Source organism: Delphinapterus leucas, chromosome 19 (genome assembly GCF_059928025.1).
Source record: "Delphinapterus leucas isolate spDelLeu-1000000601 "Yukka" chromosome 19, BTC_Dleu_Yukka2, whole genome shotgun sequence".
Classification (NCBI taxonomy): domain Eukaryota; kingdom Metazoa; phylum Chordata; class Mammalia; order Artiodactyla; family Monodontidae; genus Delphinapterus; species Delphinapterus leucas.
Genome location: NC_143147.1, coordinates 53206018 through 53233854, shown reverse-complemented (window position 1 = coordinate 53233854; position 27837 = coordinate 53206018). Strand labels below are relative to the sequence as shown.

The window sequence follows — 27837 nt, the reverse complement described above, 5'->3', positions numbered from 1 at the left end:
AGCCCGACAGGCACCATGGACACGCGCAGCAGAAAGCTGCCCAGTGCCATGTGGGTGTCCAGCTAAACCCGCAGGAGATGTGTGAGGTTCTACGGCAGGCAGACTTGGATGGTGGGTGACCCTGTCCCTGCCCTCCTGTCCTCTCCCACCTCTAGCCCTGAAGAACACCTCCCTTGCCCACAAAATCCTGGGCCTGGTCCTATTCTAAAGTTCCCTCTTCCAGGAAGTCTGCCCTGATCAACATGCCTATCCCGGATCCCCTAAACATTCCTGTTGTGATAATCATCCTGACTTGGGGCTCCCAAGGGCAAGGGCTATTTCTCCCCCACTCAACCTGGGACAACGCTTGGCCAGAGGCAGGACTGGATGCTCTATGCCTCGAACTGCTGGCAAGCCCCTAACGCGTATGCAGAGTAGGGCTTTGGCGGGGTAGGCACCTACAGCACCCCGTCCTCTCTCTCTTCCCAGGTGATGGAACCGTAAGCTTCAAAGACTTCCTGGCTGTCCTCACTGACAGCCACCGACTCGCTCAGTGCTTGGGTGAGGGGCAAGGCTGGTGGGGCAGGAGTGGACCTGGCCAGGGGGAGCCTCTTGCTTACCTGTCCCCATGTTCTCTGGCCCTAGGCAAGGTGAGGAACAGCCGGGTCTGTGATCCCCAGGGCTTGCAAGCGCTCTTCTTAGAGATGCTGTTCAAGCTGATGAGTCTGGGCTTTGTACCCTTCAAGCCGGTACAGGAGGTGATGAGGTGGGCACAGCTGGACCCAGCTTCAGGGCCCAAGATGGGGGGAGCAGGCTCTGCCCCTGCAGGAGTCCCCAGATGTCCCTGGCCCAGAGACGGGAGCCCTGAATTCTGGGTCAGTTTCCTGGGCCCCAACTTGCCCCCAGACCAAAGTGGCTTTCTGTCCTGCTTTGGTTTCCCCACCGGTGAGATGGAGAGGACTGGGGGAGGCGCTGTCTGAGGTGGCTACCCACTTTCCTCCTTCAAGCCCCTACTCCAAGAAGCAGCGGTCTCTGCGTCAGAACTCGAACTGGAAGGGCGGGTCCGGCGGCCACGGCCGCACCTCGCGCTCTCAGGCGGGCCTCGCGATCTTCTGCCAGGCCGCGCACCTTAGCGGCCTTTCCAGTGCCGAGCTGGCGTGCTCGCTGCACGGACTGCACAAAGCGGGTGCGCCCGGGCTGGGCGGGGACCTGCGAGACTGGGGACTCTCTCTCGGGACCCGCCCTCAGAACTGGCCGCTCCTTTTCCTCCTACCGGCTTCCTCGCCCCAGGTGCGCGCAGCGCCTACTCCCAGATACCTAACCTGAACGGGCGGACGCAGTCAGAATTCCACACGCGGAACCGAACCCCGCGCCCAGACGTCCGACTTCCCAAGTCCTACCAGCCCAGCCAACCCAAGCGCCGGCCCAACCGTGGGCGGCTCAGCCAAGGTGAAAGTCGAAAGAGGCAGGGCCAGCGGGCGGGGCCGGTTCCTGCAGATAAGGGGCGGGCCATGTGAGGGGCGGGGCAGACAGACGGGGAGGGGCGGGGCAGGCGAAGAGTGGAAGAACTCCAAGAAATTGGGCCCTGACTGGCGGAGATGCAATAAATCACTCAAGGGCGCGACTAAGGATACGGCGGGGCATAAGAAAACGAGGCCGGGGACCCAGGTAGGAGGCGGGACTGACGGAAATGGGGCGGGGCCGGCAGAAAGGTGGACTGAGGTGGAGCTAACCCTGCGTCTCTAACCCGAGCAGCAGGCTTGACCCTCTGCACGCCCCCTCCGCGCTTCCTCAGGGTTCGTGGGCCAGACGCTAGGGTATACGCGCCCTTCGAAGCTGGCTCCCTCCCCCGCAACTCTAGTGCAGAAGCAGCCCTTCTCCCCCTCTCCAGCCTGTTTGCAGAGACCTGCTATGAAGAACTTGTGCAAGTAAAGCGTTTGCTGAGCGAAAACACGTTGCGCTTGGTGGGGGCGGGCACGGAGCGGACGCGGATCTTTTGCAAACGTCTTTATTAATCTTGTATAAAAATAAGGTCCACGGGGAGTCCCCGGAGTTGGGGCGGGGTGGGGGGGGGTGGAGGGGGCGCGAGGTTGCACTTTATAAGTTACAGGCCAGGCTCTGGCTGAGGCTAAGTACGACTCTTGGGGGAAGAGGGGTGCTGCAAGCAGCATTTGGGGGGAGGGGCCAGAGATGCTGCCCCCAGTGGCCAGATGAGGGTGCACCCGCCTATCTGAGGTGGGCGCATGGTGTGGACCTCGGCGGAGGAGACCGCCCCGCCCAGCAGAGCTGAGGACCACCTTCCTTGAGTCCTGGCTTGCCACCCTCCCTGCCCCCCCTCCCAGCCTCCCGGTCCATCTGCAGAAATAGTGGCTACAGGGAGAGGTCGGAGGTGACCTGAAGGGGGGGTCCGGGGGGGCGCCGACGAGCGCTGCGACGGCCTGTGTCTGTGCGGATGTAGGGCTGGTTCCGCAGATCTGGAGGCAGAGAGGAGAGACATTTACCTTTTCAGGAGTCTGCCCAGGGTTGGGACACCACTCCAGGGCACAGGCCTCAGCCCTCTAGGGACACAGGTTGTGTGCACGTGGGAGGGAGCCTGTTTGTTTATCAGACCTCCCTCCAACACAGCCCAGCTATGCATGGTCCAGGGGAGGGCAGCAGGACTCAGTCCCCCCAAGGGCCCCCAGGGCTGTGGGCAGCCACTGGGATCAGAGGCCAGGCCGCTGGGTACCTGGGGGCTAGAGGGGGATCTCCTCTCCCAGGCTGGCCTCACAGAGGAGCCTGGACGTCCTCTTGCCGGTGCGAGCAGTGAAGGGCACCGTCTTGAGCACTGAGGGTTGGAAGGGAGGAGGGGAGAGAAAGGGAAAAGGAAAAAAAGAAAAGTAGCAAAGAGGCAGTGAGGCAGCCAGACCCCCAGGGTTGGGCGGCAGATGGAGGACAGCATAGGACAGACCAAGGACAGGACAGGCCCCACCAAGTCCTCACCTGTGATGATATCTTCAATGGCCCCATCACGGTCACTCTCATAGATGAGTGGCTCCTTCTGCTGCTTCCGTTTCAGCTCAGAGATGAGGTCCATCTGTTGCCGCCGGATCTTGGGTGGGGACTGGGGAGGAGGGCGAGGGTATATCGCTCCAACTCCAGGATCCCCTTCCCCCCCCGTGCCACTAAACCCTAGACCATCTGCCTGCTCCCCCATGGTAAGAGGAGCTGGCTTGAGGAAAAGGAACCCATTTCCACCCCAGGCTACTGGGGCATCCTGGCCTTGGGCAGGGTCAGTCCATAAAAATAAGGGCGTGCAGGAGGGCCAGATCTTTGGGGTGAGGATACCAAGCATCATTGGATCCTAGTACCAAGCTCAGGGGCAGCTGCCTACCTTGGGTGCTGGGGGCTCCCCTTTCCCCGGGGTGTCGGTGCCTGCCTCCTGGGCAGCTGCTGCTTTCTTCCACTGTTCCACCTCCTGCTCGGCTTTCTGAGGGGCCAAGGCAGGTCTGCGTAAGGGGAGTCCTCCCTTCTCTATTCCGCCCCCCAGCAGAAATAACCCCTACCACTCCCACTGCCCAGGTGGAGAGGCTGCAATGCCCTGCAGGGGTCCCAGCCTACCCACCAAACACACATACCTTATAGGCTTTGATGAAGCGACTGAAGAGGGAAAAGAACATGGATGGGGACGTGGTCTTGGGGTTCTCTCCGAAGTACTCCACCACAGACTCGTAGGCTTCCTGCGGGCACAGCCTGTCAACCCCACCAGCACAGACCCCTCGGAGCCTGACCACTGCTCTGTACCCCCTTAAGACACTGGCCACTTCATCTCTCCTCCTCCAGGCAGGTGGCTGCTCCCTCCTGCCCCATCCCCCCAAGGCGTCCCTGCTGTGGTCATAGCGCTCCAGGCCTTGGCTACACAACCCCACCTAGGTAGTCCTTCACCCCCCACCCCAGCTTCCCCACCTCCCGGGCCGGGTCAGCCCCAGCCCACCTGAGCCGTCTTGCTGTCTGCCAGCAGCTTATCCATGATGGGCGAGTTGGCCCTCAGGAACTCCTTGAGCACTGCGCAGTCATCCTGCCGCACAAACTCCCGCTGGGTCAACTCCAGGCCTCGCTGCAGGGAGCGCACGTCGGCCAGCACGCTGTCCAGGGACACTGAGTGGGAGGTGGGGCAGCAGAGAGGCAGCATTCCCATCCAGTTACCTCCTGTGGTCCCGTTGCTTTCTCCCAACCTGTATCCGTCCCCGGGGCTGAGCCCCTCCCCCCACCCATACCTGAGCCCGCCTTGTCCAGAAAGTGCAGGTCGCCGTGGAAACCCGTGAGCTGTGGGTACTTCTCAGCAATGACCTTCACCAGGTAGTGCAGCAGCGTCTGCTTGCGGTCAGTCGACTTCATCTCCAGCAGCTGCAGTGAGGACCTTCTGTAAGCCCCAGGCCACCAGCCATGCCCCAGCCCCCGGGCCAGGGGACCTCTCCTTGCCCCGCCCCCTCACCGCATCCAGACTCTGGAGCCGGAAGCCATAGGCTGCCCCACGCTTGCTGCTGTTCATGTAGTTGCCGAAAGCCAGGACGATCTGCAAGAGGCGGGGTGGGGGTGGCGGGGGGGAGCTCAGCCAGGTGCTGGGGCTGAGGAAACCCCCTGAAGTATAAATTGCACAAGGAGAAAAGGTGGTAAAGAGCAAGCCCTGCACTCAGCGCCCACCGAACTCCTGCGTGGATGCCTCAGGTCCATGACGCATGCATATGCGGGTCTGACACATGTGCACAGCCAACACCATGGCACACCCAATTTTGTCACCTGCCATCCTTACCCAAAACTGTGCTGCCAACACCTCCTCCAAGGCTGTGGGGTCACCATCTCCCTCACAGCCCGACAACACGATGCTCTGCTAATGAACCCTCAGGCAGGGTGTGAGGTACGCTGTTGTAACACGGCCCCCATCCCCACCTTAGCTTTGCCCTTCTGAGCCTGGATGTTAGAAGTGGGAACCTTATAGTTGTTGCATCCCAGGGACTCAGGGCAGGGCCTGGGTCTCCCTCTCACACAACCCAGAACAGGCAAGGCATCATGGGTGGGCCCCGCCTCCTAGACCCTTGCCCTAGGCTCTCACCTCCAGGATCTGGCGGAGTTTGTCCGAAGACTTGATGGACATTGAGGCTGCAATGATGGCATTCAGTTGCTGGGGGTGGGATGGGGGAGGCATGGTAAGTTGGGGCGGGAGTGGGGGGAAGCCTATAGGAGGCTCAAGTACTCCCAGATGCCCTCTTGGAGACCAGGCTGCAAGCTGCCTCCTCCCCAATCCCAGCCCAGGCCGCATCGCCCTGCCAGCCCGTGCACACCGGCATGAGCAGCTGGGCAGTATCTGGGAAGTTGCCCAGGAAGGTGAGCGTGTTCACGCGCTCGGGCAGGCGGGGGATGCGGCTGAAGCGCAGCATGAAACGGTCCTCCTCTGACAGCTCCTCTATGGGTCGCTGCTCCCGCTCGAAACGGGCAATGAGGCTATGTTCATACTCTGTGGGCAGGAAGCGGGTGAGCAACTCCAGGAAGTCCAGGCCAAGGGTCTGTAGGTCGTACCTGTGAGGGGAGGGGCCAGTATCACTCCACACTCACCAGTTCTTGAGAGCAGGACCACTCCTACCCCATTACTTGATGGAATAAATGAACTTAACTATTTGCTATTGCCAACAGCTTCGGGGAATAAGAGATAACAGTCAAGGGAAGCTGGGAGTTAGGAAGCCCGGAGTCCCAATCATACATCAGTGGCGGCGTCCAAGCAGTAAATGCCTGGGCCTCAGTGTAAGGAGGCAAGAAGGCAAAAGGAACATCTCCATCCGGGCATGGACTCACAGTATGACCTCAGTTTTCTTAACCTGAAAATGGGAATACAGTTCCCTGCCCTACTCTCCGACCAGCATTGGTATGAGACTTGATGGGCTCTGTTCCATAGCTGGGGCTCTTTTACTATCTGCCTAAGAACCCCGGCCTAGCAGAGGGGCTGCGCTGCCTCTAAGCCTGGGGCAGAGGTACTCACGTCTCGATGGCCTGGCAGATGCGGTCTGCCCCCAGGTTGCCCTTGCGCAGGGTGATGGCCAGGTTCTTGGCCCGGTTGGCCTCGATGAGCGTGGCTTTGCTGGGGGCCTTCTGGGATGCCTTACTCTTGAGGGCGCTAAGGTCTACATTGGGGCCTTGGGACTTCGTCTTGAACTGCTGCTCAAAGTCACTCATGTCCAGCTCCTGAGGGTGCAGAAAGAGGAGGTGGGGCTGGGCGGGGCCGGGGGCTGGTGCGTTCCTGGCTGAGCGCCATGCTTGGTACTAGAGCCACCTATCCAGCCCTGACCAGGCCACCAGCAGAGAAACAAACCAGTACGCAGCCTGACCATGCACCTTGATGGGGGATACAGGCGAAGCACATGGAGCACCAAGGAGGGGCAGGAACAGCACCCCATCCAGAGGACCCAGACTCCAAGCCGCTTCAGCTGAAGCAAGAGCCAAATTGGCCAGGGTTAAGAAGAGGAAAGGGAAGGGCATTCCAGGCAGAGGAACAGCATGAACAATGGCCTGGAGGCAACAGAACACAACCCTTTTGGAAAACTGAAAGTGTAGTTAGAAGGGCTGAGGCCCTGGTTGTCTGTGGGAAAGTGGTGGGAGAGGGGCCTGAAAGGAGGAGAGAGGCCAGACTTAGGGGAGGGATGAGCCCCTCTGCAGGCATGGAGGGAAAGCCTCCAAGGGAGTCAGGACACACTGCCTACGAGATGCACTAGTCCAGTTTAGCTTGACCCCCATTCTTGGGGCTCCATGTCCTCCTCCATAAAATGGGGTAGAGGAGGTGACCACCCCCAGTGCCCAGCATGATCCAGGCAGGTCCCCCCCCTTCTCTGGTGCCCACACTGGCAGCAAGGCAGGACCACTCACCTGCAGCACCTTCTCATCATTGAGCTCAGTGAAGACAGTGCCTGTGATCTGATTGGGTTTCAGGGCCACCCAGTTTAAGAGGGGCATTCTGAACTTGGTCTGGATGGGTTTCTTGGCCTTCATTCCTGGGACAGAGAGGGAGTGGTCACTGGGGCAGTAGTAGGTGCCATGGCTGGAAGGAACCTGGGCCCAGGCCCAGTGAGGACACACAGAGCAGACTGGAGGCAGTAGGAGGCCCACAGACAGAGGGTCCTGGAGGATACTGAAGCCAGAGTACCCCCCACCGCACCCCCGCCTCGTCCCCATGCCCTGGACAGTCTACTCACCCGGGCCCATCTCTGAGCCAGGCCCTCCAAGAGCAGCAGAGGGACCTCCCGCAGGCGGTGGGGGCGGTGGAGGCACCGAACCGTCAGCGCCCGGAGGCAGCGGTGGCGGCGGGGGTGGGGGCGGCTGGTCTCCCGGCAGCGGCGGCGGGGGCGGGGGCTCCGGACTGCCTGGGAGGGGCGGGGCCGGTGGGGGCGCCAGGGGCGTGGCATCCTGCTGGGAGGGGAGACCAGGTAGTGGGGGCGGCAGCGGCGGCGGCGGGGTTACTGCTCCGGGAACCGGCTCTGCTGCAGGTGGGAGTTCTGAGCCCAGCGAGAACCGGGGAGGGGGCGGGGAGAAGGGCGTGTCAATTTCTTAGGTTGAGGGGTCATGTCTCCGCCTCCCCGCCCTACACATGCGCACTGGGCTCGTTGCGACCCACCCGCACCTGCCTGAGCCACGCCCACAATCCAAACCTACCCCTCCCACCTCTCCCCGCCTGAGATGTGTCCCCAGGCTCCTCATGCACGTCCCGGTTCCGCCATTCCTACCCCACCCGGCGTGAAGCCCCTGCACACCTGGGCTGGGGGAGCCGATGGGCACCCTCGGAGTCGGGGCATCGCTGCCGCTCGGAGTTGCCACAGCGACCGGGAGGATCTCGATGGAGACGGCATCCCCGGGCCCCCTCAGGATACGGATCAACCCCTTTTCCTCCAGCTCCTCCACCTTCAGCTCTAGCGCTGAGGGCCGCGCCGGGGCAGGGGCAGGCACTTTCTCAGGCTCAGAGGGACGTCTGGAGGTGCCCATGGGGGTCGATTCGCTGAAGCGCTCCTGCGAGCCGCCGGTGGGGGGTTAGTAACCACCGGCAAGCCTGGCACAGAGCCCCCATTTTCTTGCCGGGGTGGAGGGAGGTGTCAAGCCTAGAAGCCCCAAATGGTCTGTTCTTGGAAGTCCGTCCCACCCCTGGCCCGGCCCACCCACCGCCCTACCCCCCGTCCCCCCAACCTCACCCGCAGGGTCTCCAACTCCTTTCGGGTCTGGCTTAGCTGCTTTTCCAGTTCTGCTATCTTGGCCATGGATTCGTTCTCCGCGTCCCGAAGCCGCTCTGTCAGCTGTGGCACCAGCACATGGTGAGCTCCCACCCGCAGCCGGGCATTGGCATGGGCACCGAGGGGGCGGCACGAGGCATGCCTGCCTGGAGGGCTAGGGGAGGCTTCCGGATGTGCTTAGCCCTGGGGTGCCGCGGGGCAGCCAAGCCTGGCACTTGAACCCAAGTAGGTGAGGTACTGAGAGCGCTGAAGTGCTCTCAGGAGGGGAAACCAAGGCACCACTGATGAGGGAGGGAGCTGGCAGGGGCCCCAGGCACCCAATTCCACCCAAACCAGGGCCTGGGGTCCGAGCACCTGGAGAGGAGAAGACCTGCCTTCCTCAGAGGTCCAGCCCAGTGGAGGAGCTCAATGAACATTCATTCATTGAGAAAGGCACCCAAAGGATTCTGGTGAAACTCAGGGACCCCCAGCTCACACCTAGAACCAGTGGCTGATATCCGTGTGGGGCTCTGTGGGCCTACTCTGTGCTGGGCCAAGTTCAGGAGCAGCTCTCACCAGGGCCACCTGCTCCTGCAGCTCCTCCACGTGCTCCAGCACAGCATTCTTGGTCTCAGTGTCCTCCAGCAGCGCGCCCACATCAAAAACATTGTCCAAGTAGGCCTGAATCTGTACCTGCAGCTTGTCACTCTCCGTGAGCCGAAGCCTCTGTCCCCAGACGGAAGGTTCAGGTTGAGTCCTGGTGTGAGGGATCTTTCCAGTACCCCCCATCACACCAGAGCCCAGACAAAGGGGCCTGAGCCCTAGCCCACTTTTGTTTCTTTATTTTTTATTGAGATATAATTCATATACCATAAAATTCACTATTTTAAAGCGTACAATTCAGTAGTTTTTAGTATATTCACAAGGTTGTGCAAACCATCACCACTATCTAATTTCAGAACATTTTCATCACCCCAAAAAGAAACCCTGTACCTGTTAGCAGTCACTCCCCATCCCCTCCTCTCCCAGCCCCTGGCAACCACCAATCTTTCTGTCTCTATGGACTTACCTATTCCGGACATTTCGTATAAAGGAAGCGTACAATATATGGCCTCTGTGTCTGGCTTCTTTCACTGAGCATAATAGCGTAATGTTTTCAAGGCCCATCCACGTTCTACCATGTATCACTATTTTGCTCCTTTTCGTGGCTGAATAATATTCCATTGAATGGACATATCACCCTAGCCTGCTTTTCACCTTTTGTTGATCCTGGCTTTCAAAAATCCAATCCCGAAGGCCCTGCTCCTCTGGGACGCCTCACAAAGAAATCAGAAGAAAGCTACAACTTCTCTGCTCAGGCTGAGCCACGAAGTACCAAGCCCCTCTGCCCATCTTCCCCAGAGCAAGGAATTCCCCCACGACCCAGATCCATACAGCATGAGCCAGCTCCTGCTTTGGCCCAGTATCTCTGTGCTCCCCATTGTATGCCTATCTGAGTCTGGTGCTCCCAGAGCCAGACCGAGGGCCACCTAGAGCCTGTTCTAGCACCTGCAACAACAGCTCCATGGTCTGAGTGCCTATTTTGCGGCAGGTACTACTCTATACAGTTACAGTCTTTATTATTTCTACGATTCTCCTATCTTACAGATGGGAAAAGTGAGGCTTAGCGAGAAGAGACCTATCTAAGGTCACATGAGCTAGGAAGTGGCAGAGTCAGGATTTGAACCTTGAACCCAGGTCTGCCTGACCCTGGCATCTGTGCTAACCACTGAGCCATACTCTGCAGCAAGCAAGTGGTTAAGTCCTGGGGGGAGTGCAGGGCTCACCTCCAAGTACAGGTCCAGGCCCAGGTGGGTGAACTCATATTGCAGGAAGACGCGGAAGTTCATGTTCTCCACCGAATGTACCACAATGTTGATGAATTGCATGCAGGCCACCTGGGAGGCGGGGCAGTGAGCAGGTCTATGATCCTCTTGGTGGGGGGTTCTCAGTGACTTCCACCCCCCCCCCAGTTTAACCCCAAGTCCCCCATCCTTGCCACATTTCTCACCCCACTAATCCAGCTTTGTCCCACCCATATCTGTCCCACGTACCCTCCTCCCAGCCTCCCCGTCACTGACATCCGCCCCTCCCCCACCAACCACTCAGTCCTCATATCTGCAGGAGCTGAGCCCAGATCCCAGATACCCAGGCTCCTAACTGCTCCTGGCACCCTAGGGTGACCTGGCCCAGGCTGGGCTCCTGAGCTCACCATGAAGTCAATGTTGCTGTCCTCGTTCCGGAAATATTCCATCAGCTTTTCAAAGCGGTGCTGCTCCCCACATACCTGGGTAGGAGGAATGGCTGTCACTGAGGTCCCAGTGACACACCTCCTAAGCTATCTTCCAGCTGTCCCCTTTATGCCTCTGTGAGCGCCTCTCAAGTTAAATCTAAGTCGGGCCATGTCACTCTTCTGCTCAAAACCTCAATTCCCTCTTGATCTCTCACAGCCCTCCCCAACACTGACCCATTCTGGCCACACTGGCATCCTGGCACATTCCTACCTCAGGGCCTTTGCACCTGCTGTTCCACCTGCCTGATGTGCTCTTACTCAAGACAGCCACCACATCAATCCCTCACTTCCCTCACAACTTTGCTCAAATCTTACCTTCTCAATGAGGCTTCCTAACCACCCGGCAACCAGTTCCCCCTCCCCTGACAGCTTCCCTGACTTTTTTCCCCAGAGCATGTACGATTTCTTCATAGACTGTGTAATTTGCTTATTTATTATATTGCTGATTATCTGTCTTCTACTGCCTTCTTTGTTTCTTTTGTTCACTAATGTATCCCAAGCGCCCACTCTGTGCCTGACACATAGTAGCCCCTTGACGAATGTTCATTAAAGGAAGGCACTGATCCCGTGCTGCCTTGTGCATCATACGCTCAAGCAGCTCCTTCTCGCGAGCCTGTTAACCAGAGCCAGCAGCTCCGAGATGTGTGGATCAAGGCCAGTTTGGGCAGAGGCTCAGCAGATCCCCATAGTTGTCCCTGTCGCCCCAGGCAGTGCCCCTGCGTGACCCTGTACCTTCCCTTCAGATGAGGAAACTCCCCAAATACCCACCCAGCGTCCCTAGCTGTCCCCAGCAGAAGCCACAGTTGGCAGCAACAGGGCTCCAAGCAACACTAGAGGGCAAGTACATGTTTGGGCGGGGGCTCCATTACCTCCTTGAAGTTGTCAAAGGCGGAAAGGATGATATCGTGTCCTCCCCGAACCAGGCACACTGCTGCCAGCAGCTCCAGCACCAGAGCCTTGGTTCTGGGGAGAGAAGGGGCAGGCTGTCCCTTGCGAACAGGCAGGCCCCGCAGCAAAGGTGGATGTGGGCCTGGCTAGGGGGGAGGGCAGGGGAGCTGATGGGGTGGGAATGAGCCTGGGTAGCGGTCCTGAGAACTCAGGGGACAGAGTAGGCAAGGGGTGAAGTAGGAGGAGAAACTAGACATGGAGAAAGGTTAGGGGCCTGGAAATCACCTAGGGTTCTTGTTGTTGAGGCTCAGAGCAATCTCATTGACACAGGCTGGGTGGTTCATGACGAGGCTGAAGCCAGACTGGGGAGAAAGGAGAGGTCAGCTCCTCCAGGCAGACCCCCCAGGGTTCTTTTTTTTTTTTTGGCTACGTGAACCCGGCAGTGAGAGCGTGGATTCCTAACCACTGGACCACCAGGGAATTCCCAGGAAGGTCTTTATATCCAACCACAACCTCCTGGGTGGCAGCCAAAGCCTGGTCCCTCTTTTTAAATACCTTTGTCTGGGACTTCCCTGGTGGCGCAGTGGTTAAGAATCCACCTGCCAATGCAGGGGACACGGGTGTGATCCTCAGTCCGGGAAGATCCCACATGCCGCAGGGCAACTAAGCCCGTGCGCCACAACTACTGAGCCTGAGCTCTAGAGCCCACGAGCCACAACTACTGAGCCCGCGCGCCACAACTACTGAAGCCCGCGCACCTAGAACCCGTGCTCCGCAGCAAGAGAAACCACCGCAGTGAGAAGCCCACGCACTGCGACGAAGAGTAGCCCCGCTCGCCACAACTAGAGAAAGCCCGCACGCAGCAACAAAGACCCAACACAGCCAATAATTAATTAATTTAAAAATAATAATAAATAAATAAATGCTTTTGCTCAAAAGCCAGTGTCAAGACTCAGTACCTTGGACAAAGTGAGTCCTTTAAGGCCAGCTGAGTGAGGGAGGAACGGCTTCACCAATCACCCCTCCAAATGAAATAACCCAGAGGCTGCTCTCCCTGGTGTGCAGCCTTTCTTAGTGGGGTGCCTAAGTCCCCACGTGAGGCATATCCATGCCCCCAGCCATGTCCAGGGTATTCTAAGGGACCTGACCAGGAAGGTGCAGAAATCTGGGCTTCCCCTCAAGACTCATCAGCCTCAAGACCCTGAACTAACAGCCCAGATCCCCAGGGCTCTCCAGTGGGGACAGGGTGGGGGACAGTCAGGGTCAATGCCCCGCGCCCATTGACCAACCTGGTAGTTCATGATGGCACGCAGACACATGATGCAGATGTGGACGTCATCCTTCTGGCTGATGATACGGGAATTCCTCAGGGCCTTCCTGCTATGGGCCGGGGTCAGCCTGGGCAGGTGGGGAGGAGGCAGCAGGGGTCAGAGTCCCAAACCCAGCTTCCTATTCCCCCCACCACTCAGATGGCCACTGGAGTAAGAGGGGGCACATCTGGAAACGTCTGCTTCCCGTCCACCCAACCAAAGAGGCCAGCTGAGGGCCGGAAGTCTTCCTCAGTTCTTAGGCCTGGGGCCTGGCATTTCCGGGGGAGAGGTGAAGAGGCGGGGGTCAGGGAAGCAAAGACCCCCTAACAGCGACTTGGTATTAAAAAGAGTTGCTGGGGCTTCCCTGGTGGCTCAGTGGTTGAGAGTCCGCCTGCCGATGCAGGGGACACGGGTTCGTGCCCAGGTCCGGGAGGATCCCACATGCCACGGAGCGGCTGGGCCCGTGGGCCATGGCCGCTGAGCCTGCGCGTCCGGAGCCTGTGCTCCGCAACGGGAGAGGCCACAACAGTGAGAGGCCCGAGTACGGCAAAAAAAAAAAAAAAAAAAACAGTTGCTGTGTTGTGGGGATGGAGAGCTTACAGAGGGAAAAGACCGCCAAAGCTTGTGAACGGCCATGAAAATACTCTCCACAAGGTGGCGCTCACAGCCACGTGAGTTTACCTTGCATCTTGACAATTCAGACAGCCATGGGTCAAATCCCAGCTCACTGATTACTAGGCATGCATGTTACTTAATCTCCCCGGGCCTCAGTTTCCTCTTTTGTAAAATAGGAATGGTAATAACAGTACCTTCCTGATAGGGTTGTTGGGACTATGAAATGAGCTTAGAACAGCGCCTGGCACATAGTAAGTGCTCTATGAATGGTTTTGCTGATTTTTCGCTAAAAGAAACATGATTTTTTCCATTGTCGCAGAACCGCCAGTCAATACTGGAAGGCCCCACTCCTCGCTCTTCCTGCCACATCTCCCTTTTCCCGTCATTGCTCAAATGTGCCTCTGAGTCTTTGCTTGTGCTGTTCCTTCTGCCTGGAATGCCCTTCCCTGTTCCCATCACTGCTTCTAAAGCCTCTATCCATCTGCAAGACACAGTTCCAGCGTCATCTCTTCTGGGAAGCCTTCCTGATGCCCCAGGCAGTGGCCACCTCCCTACTCAGAGTTCCCAGTCATACTTCCATGACAACCTGTCACACACCGTCTCCTACTAGATGGAAGGCTCCCAAGGGCAGGGTAATCTGTCACCTGAGAATCTACCACCATGCCTGGTACATAGTAAATGCTAAAAAAAAATGTTTGTTGAATGAATGAATGAATGAACAAAGAAATATATTGTGAGAGTTTAGAACTTAAGATGAAGTTGGTTTCCTAGACCCAGAGTGGGAAGGAAGGTACCTGGTGTCCACATGAGGCTCCAGGGCCATCTCCTTCCCTCTCCCCACCTCCCAGCAGGATGTCATAAGTTAGGGTGGGCTGACGTATCCGAAGCAGCTGAATCCAGGGGTGTCACCTGAGTTGAACACCTCACCCAACCCCACCGCCACCCTGGAAGCTGACCAGGCATGCACCTGCCCCTAGGTGGCTACGTACCGGGGAGAAGGGGGGCATCTGGAGTCCGCATGGGAGAAAACAGGGGGTTAGATGATACAAAAGGGGTCCCACCGACCCTGAAACCCCCCCTTATCTCACCAGCACCCCAGAGGCTTCTTAACACACACATTTCCCGAGCCCTGGGTGAGGCCCTTACTCTGATCCCCAATGCCAGGCTACCCCTCTCACCTCCCCCAGGGCCCTGGTGGAGCAGGCTGGGTACAGCCGTCCAGGGGTGAATTCTCCATTCACCCCACCACCTGCCACCCCGCCAGGGGGCCCACATACTTGATGGTCAGGTGGCGGCTCTTGGGCTGTGGCAGCAAGGATGAGGGCGGGCCCTTGCTGAGATCTTCCACCGACTGCTCCAGCGGCTTGCTCTTCTCGGAGCCCGGGGCCCCATTGTCTGTGCTCTCCATGTAGTACCTGTGGGGGTTAGACTGGGGATGGAGGCCAACACTGCACGGCACCTCAGAGGGGGTGGGGGGAACCCAGGGAGAGACAGATCTGCAGTAGAAACTGGGGGCAGGCGGAGGAGGCTGTGTTCTTGGCGCTGTGCTGGGCCTAGCAGGTCCCAGCTGGCCACCGCAGGCCACCTCCCTCCCCGTCCACGGCAGACCATCAGGAAGGGGCCTTGCTCAAGCCAACTGCAGGGCTCCAGGGTGGACCCAGGCTAAGTTGCCTGGAAGCGGCCCGAGGAGTGGGCGAGGCGCAGGAAGGCACGGACTCTGGGGGTGGGCACAAGGGCAGGGCCAGGCTTACGTGACAGAGCACTGCACGAAGGCCAGGTACTCGAGCAGCACATCCAGGCCACGGTTCTCCTCGTTGAGGAACTCCTGCACCCACCTGCAGGGCACAGAGCTCCCTGAGTGCCGCCCAGGAGGGAGGTCCTGCCCAGTGTTGGCACAGAATGGGCACAGCAAGGGCCCGTGGGCTGCCCTTTCCCAGGAAGACAACAGCCTCGCAAGACCCAGTGACGCCAGGCGATGATGGTAGAGGCCTCGGGCAGGACCCACGGCCCAGCCATGCCTCAAGGGGCAGGCAGAGGGTGGGCAAGAGAGGACACCCAGCCTGGAGGGGGCCCATAGGCACAGCCTGCGGGGGGGATGGGAGGATAACAAGGGGAACCCAGGGGCTGCCTGCTGCCAGAGCTCTCCCCCTCCCCCGACCTCCCCAGGGAAATCTGAGCCCTTGCTCACCCAATGTGGTTGGTCCTCAGGGAGGTCTCCAACTCCCGTAGCACCTGGGTGGACTCCTGGACTCTCCTCTTAAACTGGGAGCCAAGAACAGGGGAGTCTGGTGGGTGGAGCGCAGGCCTCAGCCCACAGTGCCTGCCCACCCCGACAGCTGGCCTTTCACACTCGGCTGTCTAGACCACCTCCACACACCTGCCCAGCGGAATAAGCATACTCAGGCCACACATACACCGCCCCCATACAGACACACAGGGTGCGCACCATGGCCACGCACAGACGCGAAAGAGGCACACACGTCTCTAGACACAGACATACAACACGCGCGCACACACACACACACACCCATATATGAGGACAAAGGGTACACACACATTCAAACATGAACACCCTGGGTACACACACACGTGCATATCCATACACAAGTACAGTGGGTACATAGACATAAGACACTCACATATCCACACACAGACACATGGGGTACACACACACACACACACACACACACACACACACACCCCTATACAAAGACTCAAGGATACACATACATCCATATGCGGACACAAAAGGACGTACATAATACACACACGCACATCCATGCCTGGGCACACAGTGTGCACACGTGCACACACACTACACAAGTACACACAAGTGTACACATCTGAGTACAAGTAGGAGCTGCAGAGGAACCCGTGAAAGTGCACGCCCAGGGCACTCTCAGTCCCCTGTGAAAACGCACACACACGCGTCCACGCACCCACAGAAGCCTGCAGAAAAGTCTATACACACAGTTACTCCAGCTGCCCAGAGCTTGGAAAGTGCAGGGGGAAAGGGACAGAGAAAAAGGGGGCGACATATACCCCTAAGTTGGACATCCAATCTGCTGCTACCTTTCGGCTGACCCCACCGATTTCCAGGTAGCTCTTCAGCTTCTGGATATAGGCTTCAGGGGGGTTCTTGACCTGAAACCGCTCCTGCGGAGATGGAATAGGATGTACAAGGGGCAAGTGGCCAACCCTTGTCCCAGAGTCCCTTTGTTAGCTCTGACCCAAGGTCCCAGGCTGCCTTAAGACCCCCCTGAATACCAAAGGCATAAACCCAAACGTTCGGCCTGCCACTTGAAAAGACCCCAGTCCCCGGCCAGGCCGTCCCTTGGTCTATGGCCACAGGCCTAGAACAGCCTGGATGGAGTGTGGAGGGGTCAGTCCTACTATACACCCCACCCTGGAGGGGAAGACTCAGGCAGGCCAGTGAGTGGCACCCTCCCAGCCCTGTGCCCTCCCTGGGCCACATCCCAGCCCAGAAGTGGGAGTACCAGGAGGAAGAACACTCTGGAAGGGCCTTATGAAGCGCTCAGCTCCTAGCAGGATGGGGGCCCCTCCCGCAGGGCTCCACCCCAGTCGTCGTGTTCACCTGTGTGTGTGAGTGCGCACGTGCGAGCACGTGACCTGTGCTCAACAAAACAATCCTTAACTCCCCCACCCCATCCAGGGCTCCAGGAGCCACTCACACAAGAGGCAGGGGCCCCACTAGAGGGCCTCCACCCAAAGGAGCTCCCACCCTTCCCAGTCCAGACCCCTCAGATATGCCCAGCCACCCCCCTCAACCTCCCACTTCTCCCAGGCCTCTGTGAGCTCAACCTGAGATGCCAGGCCAAAGGGGCAGGGACCCCTACCCCAGCCCCAAAGCCTCCGGAGGCAGCTCCCCACCCTCTCCCCATAGCCCTGCCCTCACCCCCCAGACTCTGCCCTGCCAGCTCATCCCATCCTGGTCCACTAGCAGAAGCCGAAGGCTCAGCCCTGGCTCCCAGGAGAGGCTCCCTGCTCCCCAAATCCCCACCCCCAGCCTCCAGGGCCACAGGCCCGCCTCCCTCCCTCTCTGAATCACTGTGGCAGCCAGGCCCCTCCCTGCCACAGCAGGCATCCTCCCTGCTACCTCAGACAGCAGCCCCACAGCTGAAGGGGCTGGGGCAGCCAAGAGAGCCACGAAGGTGGCAAGTCCAGGCGGCGACTGAGAACCGGGAGACGGGGCCTCTAGTCCCTGCTCTGCCACTCGGGAGCTGGCTGACTTGGGGAACTGCTTGGCTGACTACAGCTCCTCTGGATCCAAGGTCAAAGGAGGACAGGAATTCCTGACCCTCCTCCCCACCTCCCATGGGGTGGAATGAAGATGTCCAGCCCTAGGGCTGTCCCTCTCTTCCCCAGTCCAGAGCTGGAGGGTGGACAGAGGCTGCCCCGGGAAGCTCAGCAAGGAGGATGGGAACACGGCCCTAGCTGCCCTGGCCAGTACCCTGGACCAGCCCCTGTCAGCTCTTCAGAGGGCAGACCCAGCCCTGCTCGTGACTCATAAGGTCCCTGGGGAGGCCCAGGCCCAACACAGGGGGATTCCAGAGTCCTGCATATGCCCTCAGCACCCTCCCCAGATGTTACGCTGGCCTCTGGGCAGGGTCTTGGCCCTGCGGCAGCGTGGCAGTGTCCCCTCTCCTGCCAGCCCCAGCCTGGCCAGGACAGAGCACCCGGATGACGGAATGGGCCTGTGCCCACCTGGTCACAGATGAGCTCCCACTTCTTCTCGTTGTCATACTGGCTCAGCAGCTGGACCTTGTCCGGGGGCAAGTTCATGCAGTTCTGGGGAGAAGGACGACAAGATAAAGATGCTGAGTCTGGGGCCCTAACCCGAGGGGGAGAGGACCATGGGCATTGTCAGGGGACCCACTAGAGGCCAACTCCCTAGTAGGCCTGTCATTCACATGAGTCCCGTCACCACCTCACCCCCGGAAATAAGTAGCATTAGACAACGAGAACACCGAGTCCCAGAGATGGAGCACCTTTCCGAAGGCCCAACAGCTAGAAAGTGACACTGGGATTTGAATCCAAGTCTGCCTGACTCCAGGGCCTGGGCTCCGTCACCCCTAAATCGCCCCCCCGGCACAACTGGCACGAAGGCAGGAGCGTGGGTTCGCAGCCTAACTTCCCGGGACATCAGGCACCTCTGGGCTTGTTTCCCCACATGTGATAAGGGGGTACCATCTCTTCTCCCATCTGCATGGGAAGCTAACAGGGACCCGTCTCTGGCCAGGCCCAAGTGTGGCCAGGCGTGGACTGTGCCCCGTTCCCACATGCCACCAAACAACACGTGTATGTGGTCCCAGCTCAGGGCACCAGTGTCTCACAAACACCACAAAGCCTCTGCAAGGACAGCAGCCAGCAGCCCCCGTCCCTCTCCAGCCCCCTCCCACTTGGTCACTTCGGGACAGACCGAGGGAGATGAGGTCAGATGGGCAGGGAGTTCCAAGCAGGTGCATGGTGGCTGCAGGGCCCAGGTGGATTCCAGGGGAAGGTCACCCAGTTACAGGAACCAGGGACAGCAGCCAGCACGCTGGGTCTGTGGTGCTGGTGGCCCAGGCTGGGACTCCCCTCAAGAGCTAAGAAAGGTCAGCACTGCTCTGCCTAGGTCCTCCTCCCCCAGCCACAGATGACAAGGGTACAACGTGCCTGCCGAACTTCTCCCCACAGGACAGGCTTGGTGTCTCCCCTGGTGCTATGGAATCACCAGGTGCCACCAGCGCTAGGAGCTCCCTGGACCCCCAGGACTTGGCGTGTCTCCCTAAGAGAACCAGCAGATGGTGCCCGTTCACCCCGATTCAGTAAACCCCAGGTTTATTGAGGGTCTACTATATGTCAGGCTCCAAAAGACAGTTCTGGCCCTCAAGGAGCTTAGTCTGTACTGGGGATGTGGGAGCCCCAGGGAGCCCCAACCCAGGGTAGAAGAGGCCCCTGTCACCAGCTCTGATGGCTCAGACTACACATCCTCCTGAGAGGCCCTGAGAGGAGGCCACAGCTGGAGCAGAGAAGGGGCCACACCCACCCAAGGCTTCTCGGCCAGCTTCCTCTCCCGGGCGCTAAGCCTAATTCGGGGTCTCTGGCCAGACCTCACCCCGAAAATCACTGCCTTAGGTCGGCCCCAGACAACAGGAAGCTTGGTACCCTCTGCCCCGGTTGCCCAAGCTTTCCGGCCAGGGCCCCACTTGAGAGGTGAAACCGCCCATCCACCAGGCCCCCCCGGGCCGACTGGGCACGGCGATGCGTCGTTCCTCTCCCCCATTGTGAAAGTGAGTCCAGATGGAGGAAACCACCTGCGGTCTCATCGGCTGCCCTCCCCCAACCTGCCGACAGCCAGGACAGCTCCTGCCCCATGGGAGGGACTGCCCAGGAAGGGGCCCTGGAGCCCAGAGAAGGATGTACCTGGCCAGGGAGGCCTCCCTGGGACCATTCTCTGCCTCTGTCTCTCTCTCTCTTTCTCCCTGGTCCCTCCAGATCCATCCCCACCCCACAGAGACCCAGGGTCGGGCAGCGCCGAGGTGGGGGTGGGGGCCAAGGCTGAGGCGGGAGGAGGAAGCAGAGAGAGAAGGCAGGCGATGCCAGGGAAACTGAACCCGCGGCCAGCACGGAGGAGGAGGTGGTGGCGGGGGAAGGAGGGCGCAGAGGAGTGAGGGGGAGGGCTCGGCAGCTGAGCCTTAGAGGAGATCGCCGCTTCCTGACGTGGGTCCTTCTGGGCTCTCACCCACCCTGGGGACTTGCTGGCTCCAGGAATGGCCGCAGTGCACGTCTAGAGACAGCAACTAATCATCATAATGACTCCAACAACTGTGGTGCCAGCTTCGCCCGAAGGCTTACCAGCCCTGCTCACAGACGGCAGCCTTCCACCCTCACCACCACTATTGGCACTGCCATTAGTCCCATCCCACAGGTGCAGCACACATTGGTTCAGTCACCTGCCCAAGGTCACGAACCCAGTAAGAGGGGAGCCAGGCTGACTTTGAGCCCTGAGCCAACCCAGAACCAGCGCCCAGGTCCACTCCCCCAGTTCAGCCCGCGGTTATTACTGGGGAGGGGGAAGTCTCTGCTGGGCCAGCGCCCCGTCCCAGCAGTGGTGGAGGGCAGGGCACCCCTTTGCCCCTTCCCCACCTGGGCCTCCTCAGGCCCCCGGGCCTACATGCCAGCCTGCTAGACGGGCTAAATTTAGGCTCGGAAATCAGAAATAGCTCTGACAGCGCTGAGCACTAATTAGCAGCTGTTCCTCGGCTGTGCCCACAGAGGAGACGGGTACCGTAGGAAGCAGGAGAGGGACCAGCAATGCCACTCACTCAGAGTGGGGTGAGGCCATCCTGGAAACAGTGACAGACCCCCAGACTCGGGGCCCTTAGCAAGGAGGCAGCGCCATGGGGCTGGGGACTGGGAGACAAGCAGAAGGTTGGCTGATGGCCCTCAGATGGGACAGGGAAGGACCGGGAAGTCCAGGTGTGCGTGGCGGGGGTGGGGGGTGGGGGCGTGCGCGCGGTGTGTGGGGGGAACACCTGCCTCCTGTGAGGGGGGTGGCGGCTGTGATGTGGAGGAACCCAAGCGGGATTCAGGGGACCCAGGCTCTGGGCCCACCTAGTCTGACTGCTTCTTTGTCTCCTTGAGCCTCAACTTCTCCTCCATAAAATGGGCACACTTCCCTCCTACCTCAGACTCACAGAGCTCCCGGGAACACTTCAGTGAGAAGCTGTGTGGGGTTTTTTTTTTGTTCGTTTGTTTTTGTTTTTTTAATATCTTTATTGGAGTATAATTGCTTTACAATGGTGTGTTAGCATCTGCTATATAAAAAAGTGAATCAGCTATACATATGCATATATCCCCATATCTCCTCCCTCTTGCATCTCCCTCCCACCCTCCCTATCCCATGCCTCTAGGTGGACACAAACCACCGAGCTGATCTCCTTGTGCTATGTGGCTGCTTCCCACTAGCTATCTATTTTACATTTGGTAGTGTATATATGTCCATGCCACTCTCTCACTTCGTCCCAGCTTACCCTTCCCCCTCCCTGTGTGCTCAAGTCCATTCTCTATGTCTGCGTCTTTATTCCTGTCCTGCCCCTATGTTAGAAGCTGTGTTTTGACATAATAATACTCTTCAGGGACGTACCACTATGAAGAGGCATGTCACAGGTTGGGGGGGTCAGGGGAGTCCACTGAAGACCCCAAGGTGAGGGCTGTGTGGCGGACAGAAATTGGTGAAAACATTCGGAGAAGTGGACCTGTCTCCAAGGCTTGGCCAAAAATGAACTGAGCCTCCAGCTCCCACCCGCTGCTGCCCTTCACACTTTGCGAAGAGGGAGATAGGGTTCACCTCTCAGGGTGTGGCCAAGAGAAGGAGCTGTTTCCCTGCTCCTCCTATTAGAATGGGTGGGGATCATTCCCCTGCTTCCCTGTCCCCTCTCTGTGTGTCAGAAGGGCCTCCAGCCCTGCACACCCAAGGCCAGCCCCTTGCAGGCAGCCCCCCATCCCAACACTGACATGTGGGCAGGTGTCCCTGAAGACTGAAGGGGCTCCGGCTACATGTGGACACAGTCACACCCTCCAGTTTCACTTTTAGTTTGAGCTGAGACTACGTCCCAACCCACCCGCCCACCCTCTCCCTAGGAAGCCCAGCCCTTCAAGCCCTGGGATGCCCTTGAACTTAGGCACCAGCCCGTCTCAGACCAGCCCCACAGGCATTCCACAGCCTGATGGATCCAGAAGCCAGCCCTGTCCCCCGGCCCCACTTCCCCATCCATCTCCCCTGCCCACCTCTACATGGCTTCAAGCTTGGTTTTAGAGCTCTCAGGGCATCTCCAAAAACAATCAACGTTATCCTCTTTTAAAAATTCTGGTATATGGATTTTCTAGGGCTCTTATAAGCAATCCCAGGCTTAGAGGAGGGTGTGGGGTAACCCGGCCCTAGGGTGCTAAGAACCCCAAAAAGTTAACAGCTTCTCCCATCAGGGTTGAAGGGTCCCCATGGCAGGAACAAGGGCAAGCAGGGTAGGAGTCAGAGCAGCAGGCACTGCCCTTATAATCCAGGCTGGTAGGAGAATAACGACAGCAACAATAATTAATATTCCCCCAAACATTCAATCCGTGCTAGGTGCCATGCTAAGGGCTTTACATCTATTAACTCATTTAAATCTCAACAACAAGCCTACACAGTAGACACTATTATAATCCCCTTTCCACAAACGGGAAACTGAGGCACAGAGCCATTAAGCTGCTTGCCCAAGGTGACCTAGCTGGCAAGCTGGTAAGAAGACTCAGTTTCCTCGGAAGAAGGAGCGCTCAGAGCAATGAGAAACATGGGTCCCGGCCTCCCAGGGGTCTTCTGCAGACAACCTGGCCCCCGCGCCTGTCTGAGGAACCAGGAACAGCCGGCCCCATTTCCTGCCACCCAGCACCCTACATTTCCTGTTGTTGCCCACACTGAGCTCTTACTCACTGGGGAACCCCCCCTCACCAGCACACCCTCTCTCTGAGGGAAGTGGAGGCCTCCCCACCCCTCCCCATGTGCACACAGCTACCGTTAGTGCCACCGCTGCCCCACCCTCCAGGAGAGGTGGGCCCTCCCTCTCGTGGTTTCCGGCCACCAGGCAGTTTTCATCTAGGCCCCTCTGTGGCTGACGTGCTTGATGGCAGGGAGGGCAGCCTGACCTGTGACTGCTGAAGACTGAAGATGGCACCCTTGGTTGGTCTTGGAAACGGAGGTGGGGGGAGGGAAGAGGCAGGGTCTGGGCTCCTTCACCTCGAAGGGCCCCAAGACGAAGAGGACCAGATCAGCCTCGACATCATCCTGTCCTCACAGTGGACAGTGTTTACTGAGCACTTGTTCCGTGTCAGGCATTGTGCTAAGCACTCCGTTTAATCCCCTCAACTCTACTTAATCCCTTCAACAATCCTAGCAGGCTGGCATATACCCTTTTCATTTTTGGGGGCTGCACCGCACGGCCCGCGGGATCTTAATTCCCCAACCAGGGATGGAACCTACGCCCCCTGCGTTGGAAGTGTGGAGTGTTAACCACTGGACCGCCAGAGAAGTCCCTGGCATATACCATTTTTATTATCTTTTTACACGGGAGGAAAACTGAAGCTCGGAGAAGGTGGGTAACTTGTTCAAGGTCACACAGGTAGTAAGTGGCAAAGACAAAACTCAACTCCCAAACTTCATGACCCCAAAGCCCAGGAAGCTACTCAGCCTTTCCTGTGAGTAACCCCTGCCCTTCTCAGAGGCAGGGAGGGCTGAGCCACCTTCCGGGGCTCCATGTTCCCAGGAAAAATTTAGAGGTGGCCCCAAGAGCAGCCCCACCTGTTCCTGCCCATCTCCCCCAGCTCTTTGCCAACTGGTCCCAGATGTCACTGTGAGTCATGCCTACCACATCCCTGTGTTTCCAGGGGCAGCACGTGCCAGTACTGCCTGCTGGGAATGGCACCCCACGGCCTCTGCCCAGCCCAGCCTCTGACACGGGGCCACAGCCCCATTGGGATCCTCCACGTGAGGCCCCAGAGATGGGAGGCACGGGGCCTAAGCGACCCACAGCTCCATGCGCCAAACTTCATCTGCCCCACCCCAGAGGAGGGAGCTGCCTGAGGAGGCAGCGCCTCGGTCACAGCCTACAGAATGGAGACGCCCATCTGCCCTTCACCCCCAGTCCCAGCCCCAGCAGGGAAGGAGCCCAGCGAAAAGCAGGACTCGCAGCACCCACACCCTGCCGGGGACTGCCCTGACCTCCCTACGCAGCCTGGGCACATGCTAAGGGCACCCCAGGGTGCCAGGCCCCATCAGGTAAATTCCTCTCCTCTTGAATGGCAGCATCACTTGGCCTCAAGCACATCACAGCGCCTTCCCTTGATCCCTTTGCCCCTAAGTTACAGGCGCCTCCCTGCCCAGACACATCAGGGGTGTCCTAGGCCAGGCTGTAAGCCTGGCAGTTCTGACAGGCCTGGAAGGAGTGCCCTGCCACCCCAAACCCTGACCCCTGCAGGGGAATGCCTGAAGAGGCTGGAAGACACCCAGCGTTCAGCGTGGGGTAGGAGAGGCGAGAGCATGGAGCTCGGTGGGCAGGTTTTCCCACCATTGCGGCAGGCAGCCATCACTCCTCCACTGTTGCTAAGGCAGCAGGTGGAAACCCTGGATCAACCTGCTCTTCCTCCGCACCACCAGTTAAGCAAGGGCACCCCTCTCTCTCAGAGCCTCCCTAGAAAAGTAGCTCGCACCACCCATTCTTGCACGGGAAAAAGGCTGCCCGGGGGAAAGGGAGAACAGCACCCGCGTCTCCTGTCTGGCAGTGGGCCTCGGTCGGGATACCCCTAACCCATAAGAGGAGTTCCACAGCCAGAAGCCAAGGAGTGGTTTTAGATTTCAGGATCCTACCACCCACCAGGGATGAAAGGGCTGAGCTTCAGTGAAAGCAAGAGGTTCCCTGGGGCCATGTGACTAGATCCCAAGGGGAGGGCTGTGCTTCCCCCTTCCAGACTGGGGGATCCCTGGGGGTGGGAGGCCCACCACTCAGCAGTCTGAGGCTCTTCTCCTTTTATTAATTTTTTTTCCTAAGGATTTTATATTTATTTGGCTGCGTTGGGTCTTCGTTGCTGCGCACGGGCTTTCTCTAGTTGCGGCGAGTGGGAGCTACCCTTTCTTTCATTTTCTTTCATTGCAGTGCGCGGGCTTCTCATTGCGGTGGCTTCTCTTGCTGCAGAGCACGGGCTCTAGGCGCTCGGGCTTCAGTAGTTGTGGCTCGCGGGCTCTAGAGCGCAGGCTCAGTAGTTGTGGCGCACGGACTTAGCTGCGCGGCATGTGGGATCTTCCTGGACCAGGGCTCAAACCCGTGTCCCCTGCATTGGCAGGCAGATTCTTAACCACTGCACCACCAGGGAAGCCCTCTTCTTTAGACATTCACTGAGGACAGGGCTGAGCTCTGGCCAAGGAGGCAGTGCTCAGATGGAGGCACTCCCTGTAATCCCCGTCACTGGGACTATAGTTTTAGCCAAATCTGCATCCACCCCCCACCTCCCCCACCCCACCCCACCCCCCGCCAGCCTCAGGCAGGGGCCAAGGGTATAGTCCCAGGGCACGGTGGTGAGGAGTGCGGAACGAGGTTCTTAGCCAAGTGACCTTGGGTTGGGTGCCTTCTGTGAATACAAGACATGGGACAGGCTGATCCATCCCCAGGAAGAAGGGGGAAGTGTAAACACACTGGGGTTCCTTGGGGAGGGGGCCGGTGAACCCCAGTGGGTGCTGCTGCCCTAGATTTCTACCTAGCCACCACCGCTTTCGCCACCAGGACACCTTCGGACCCCTCTGTGGGCCTTCGCCCTCCACGCCCTGGTTCTCAGGGACTCCCAGCGGCACTTAGTGTCAGACTCAGACAATCGGAGCTAAGGCCAAAAAACACGCAAGCGTGGCAGTCAAGTCCTGCACAGGCATCAGAACCTCACCATTTGACTTTTGGATTTTCCGGTGGTCTGAATTACTCACCCAGCTCCCTCCCCATTTGGTGTGTGTAACAGAGAACGGACTGGGACCTGGACTTCACCCTGAGAGCCCATCCCCCCCCATCCATAGACACACATTTAGGGGGAAAGTCAGGCTGGCCAAGGTCCAGGGATCCACCACCAACTCAGGCTCCCCAGATGGCCCCCAGAAACCGTCTATCTCATTCTTCCCCCTCCCCCTTCTGCTCCGCTCAACTCAGCTTTGTGAAGCCATGGATTTGGGGAAAGGGAAGCAGGTGGAGAGGTGGGGTATTTGGGGACTAGTCTGATGTGAGGTGTCCCTCAGCATCCCTCCCGCTCCCCGAATCAAACAAGGTGCCTTCACGTGGACAGCTCAGACCCCGCCCCACCCTACAGCTCCTTCAAATCCCTCCCAGCACTTCTCCTGGGAGGGGGCAGCAGACAAGACTTCCTGGAACTGGGAGGAGGGGCCACACAGGGGATCTGGCAAGTAGGGCCTCAAGGCAGGCCAGGGGAGGGGAAATGATGTCAAGGAGGTGGAGAAGACGAAGAATCAACAGGGCCACCAGCCTGCGTGGCTCTGCTGCCTGCGTCTACCTCAGGCCCCCACCCTCAGACCTGCAGTGCTAGCCTGCTCGGACTTGGAAGTGCCTCTGGGGAAAAGCACGGCCTTATTTGCCTGTCACCCAGGGTCTGGCAAGGGAGCTGACAGCAGACAGGCCACCAGGCAATTAGTTAGGGAAGGAGCCTGGGACAGGGTTGAGATAGGGAGAGGGAGGTGAGAATGAGTGGCCATTTCCCCTCCCTTCTTCTACCAGGTCTTAGAGAACCCTGACTTTGCTCTGGAGCCCCTACCCACCAAATCCATCCCAACTGCCTCCAGGCTCAGTTGATGGCTTCCTCCCCGGTGGCCTAGTCCCCAAGCCCCCCAATCCCCTGGAGCAGGTGACAGTGAGGGAGAGGGGCTTCCAGACTTTTGCTCCACCCCAAGCCAGAGTGACCAACCCATTCTGACCCCGCCCTTCCTAACCTTCATCCCTCCAGTGGGTGTGAGGGGACGCACAAGATAAGGACCCACAGACAAGCTCTCCCGGACATGCAGTGAGGAAGAAACACAGACACCCCCAACTGCATGATCTGACAACCCAGCTCCCAGCAGCTCAGGCACCAGCGGATCAGGACCAAACACCTCTACTCAGTTTCCAGCTCCTAGGAGGTTAAAATATAACCCCTTATGTCTTTGACCCTGAGACACAAGTAGATGCTATTGCACCCTGTGGCTGGGCCTGCATGCAGTGGGGAAGGGGGTGCTCCGGGACCCCCCCCCACCCGCGTGCTGCGCTCCCAACTTCCTCACAGGACATTTTTGTTTAGACCTTTAGACCCAGAAGCGCTGTGGGAGGGGGTATCTTGGGGAGGGAGACTGGACGGTTGCAGAAGAAAGTTTTGGGGGGAGAGTGCTAAGTCACTCTTTAAGAAACCACTGTCACTCCCACCCCCTGGAGGGGCCGCCACCAAGCCGCCGGAGATCTCCAAGCGGTACCTGAGCCCCCGGGGGCGGGGACGCGTGGCGAGCCCCTGCCGCCCCCCGCCCGCGCCCCGCGCACAGCGGGCCACACTCACCAGAACCCGGTTAAACCTCTCCTCCAGCTCTCCGGCCGCGGGCATCGGCTGCTTGGGCGCCGCGGGATGCTTGGGGGACAGCGCTGCGGAGCTCGCGGGCTGCTCCGAGCTGCCGGCCGCGTTGCCCATGGTGGTCCCCACCCAGTCGGCCAGGCGCCTCCAGCCTCGGAAATCCAGCTTTCCCGGGGAGGGCGGATGAGGCTCCCGGCCTGGGGGGCGAGGAGGGCAGCGGATCTCGGCGGCGGCGGGGCCTCGGCGACGCGGGCGCTCGGCTCAGCGGCGCGCAAGGGCCGGGGCGCAGCGTCCCATCGGGGCGGCCCCGTCCGAGGAGCCGGGCTGCGAGCTGCGGGGTCGGGGGAGGAAGTCAGGCTGCAGGCCG

The 27837-nt window shown here is 59.1% G+C and overlaps 1 protein-coding gene and 1 pseudogene across 4 annotated transcripts; one reads left to right on the top strand and one right to left on the bottom strand.

The window, feature by feature from the left end:
- Nucleotides 1–2018, top strand: LOC111170243 (EF-hand calcium-binding domain-containing protein 3-like; annotated as a pseudogene).
- FMNL1 (formin like 1) lies at nt 1974–27837 on the bottom strand. Of its 4 annotated transcripts, none has more exons than XM_022565116.3 (27): nt 27459–27836; nt 18075–18158; nt 16392–16505; nt 15538–15611; nt 15101–15184; nt 14627–14764; nt 14339–14356; nt 12714–12822; nt 11710–11786; nt 11406–11499; nt 10456–10530; nt 10031–10141; nt 8781–8930; nt 8187–8288; nt 7755–8007; nt 7200–7499; nt 6874–6998; nt 5993–6195; nt 5301–5535; nt 5072–5140; nt 4454–4534; nt 4236–4365; nt 3953–4116; nt 3597–3698; nt 3353–3448; nt 2962–3082; nt 1974–2453 (listed from the first exon to the last, which is right to left on the bottom strand). In XM_022565116.3, exons 1-27 carry the CDS (start codon nt 27585–27587, stop codon nt 2350–2352), a joined length of 3342 nt encoding a protein of 1113 aa, XP_022420824.1. In that variant the 5' UTR covers nt 27588–27836; the 3' UTR covers nt 1974–2349. The 4 variants fall into 4 exon arrangements, with proteins under 4 accessions (XP_022420824.1, XP_089757459.1, XP_022420825.1 ...); XM_089901333.1 differs by having other exon boundaries at nt 16422–16505; XM_022565117.3 differs by lacking the exon at nt 14339–14356 and having other exon boundaries at nt 27459–27835.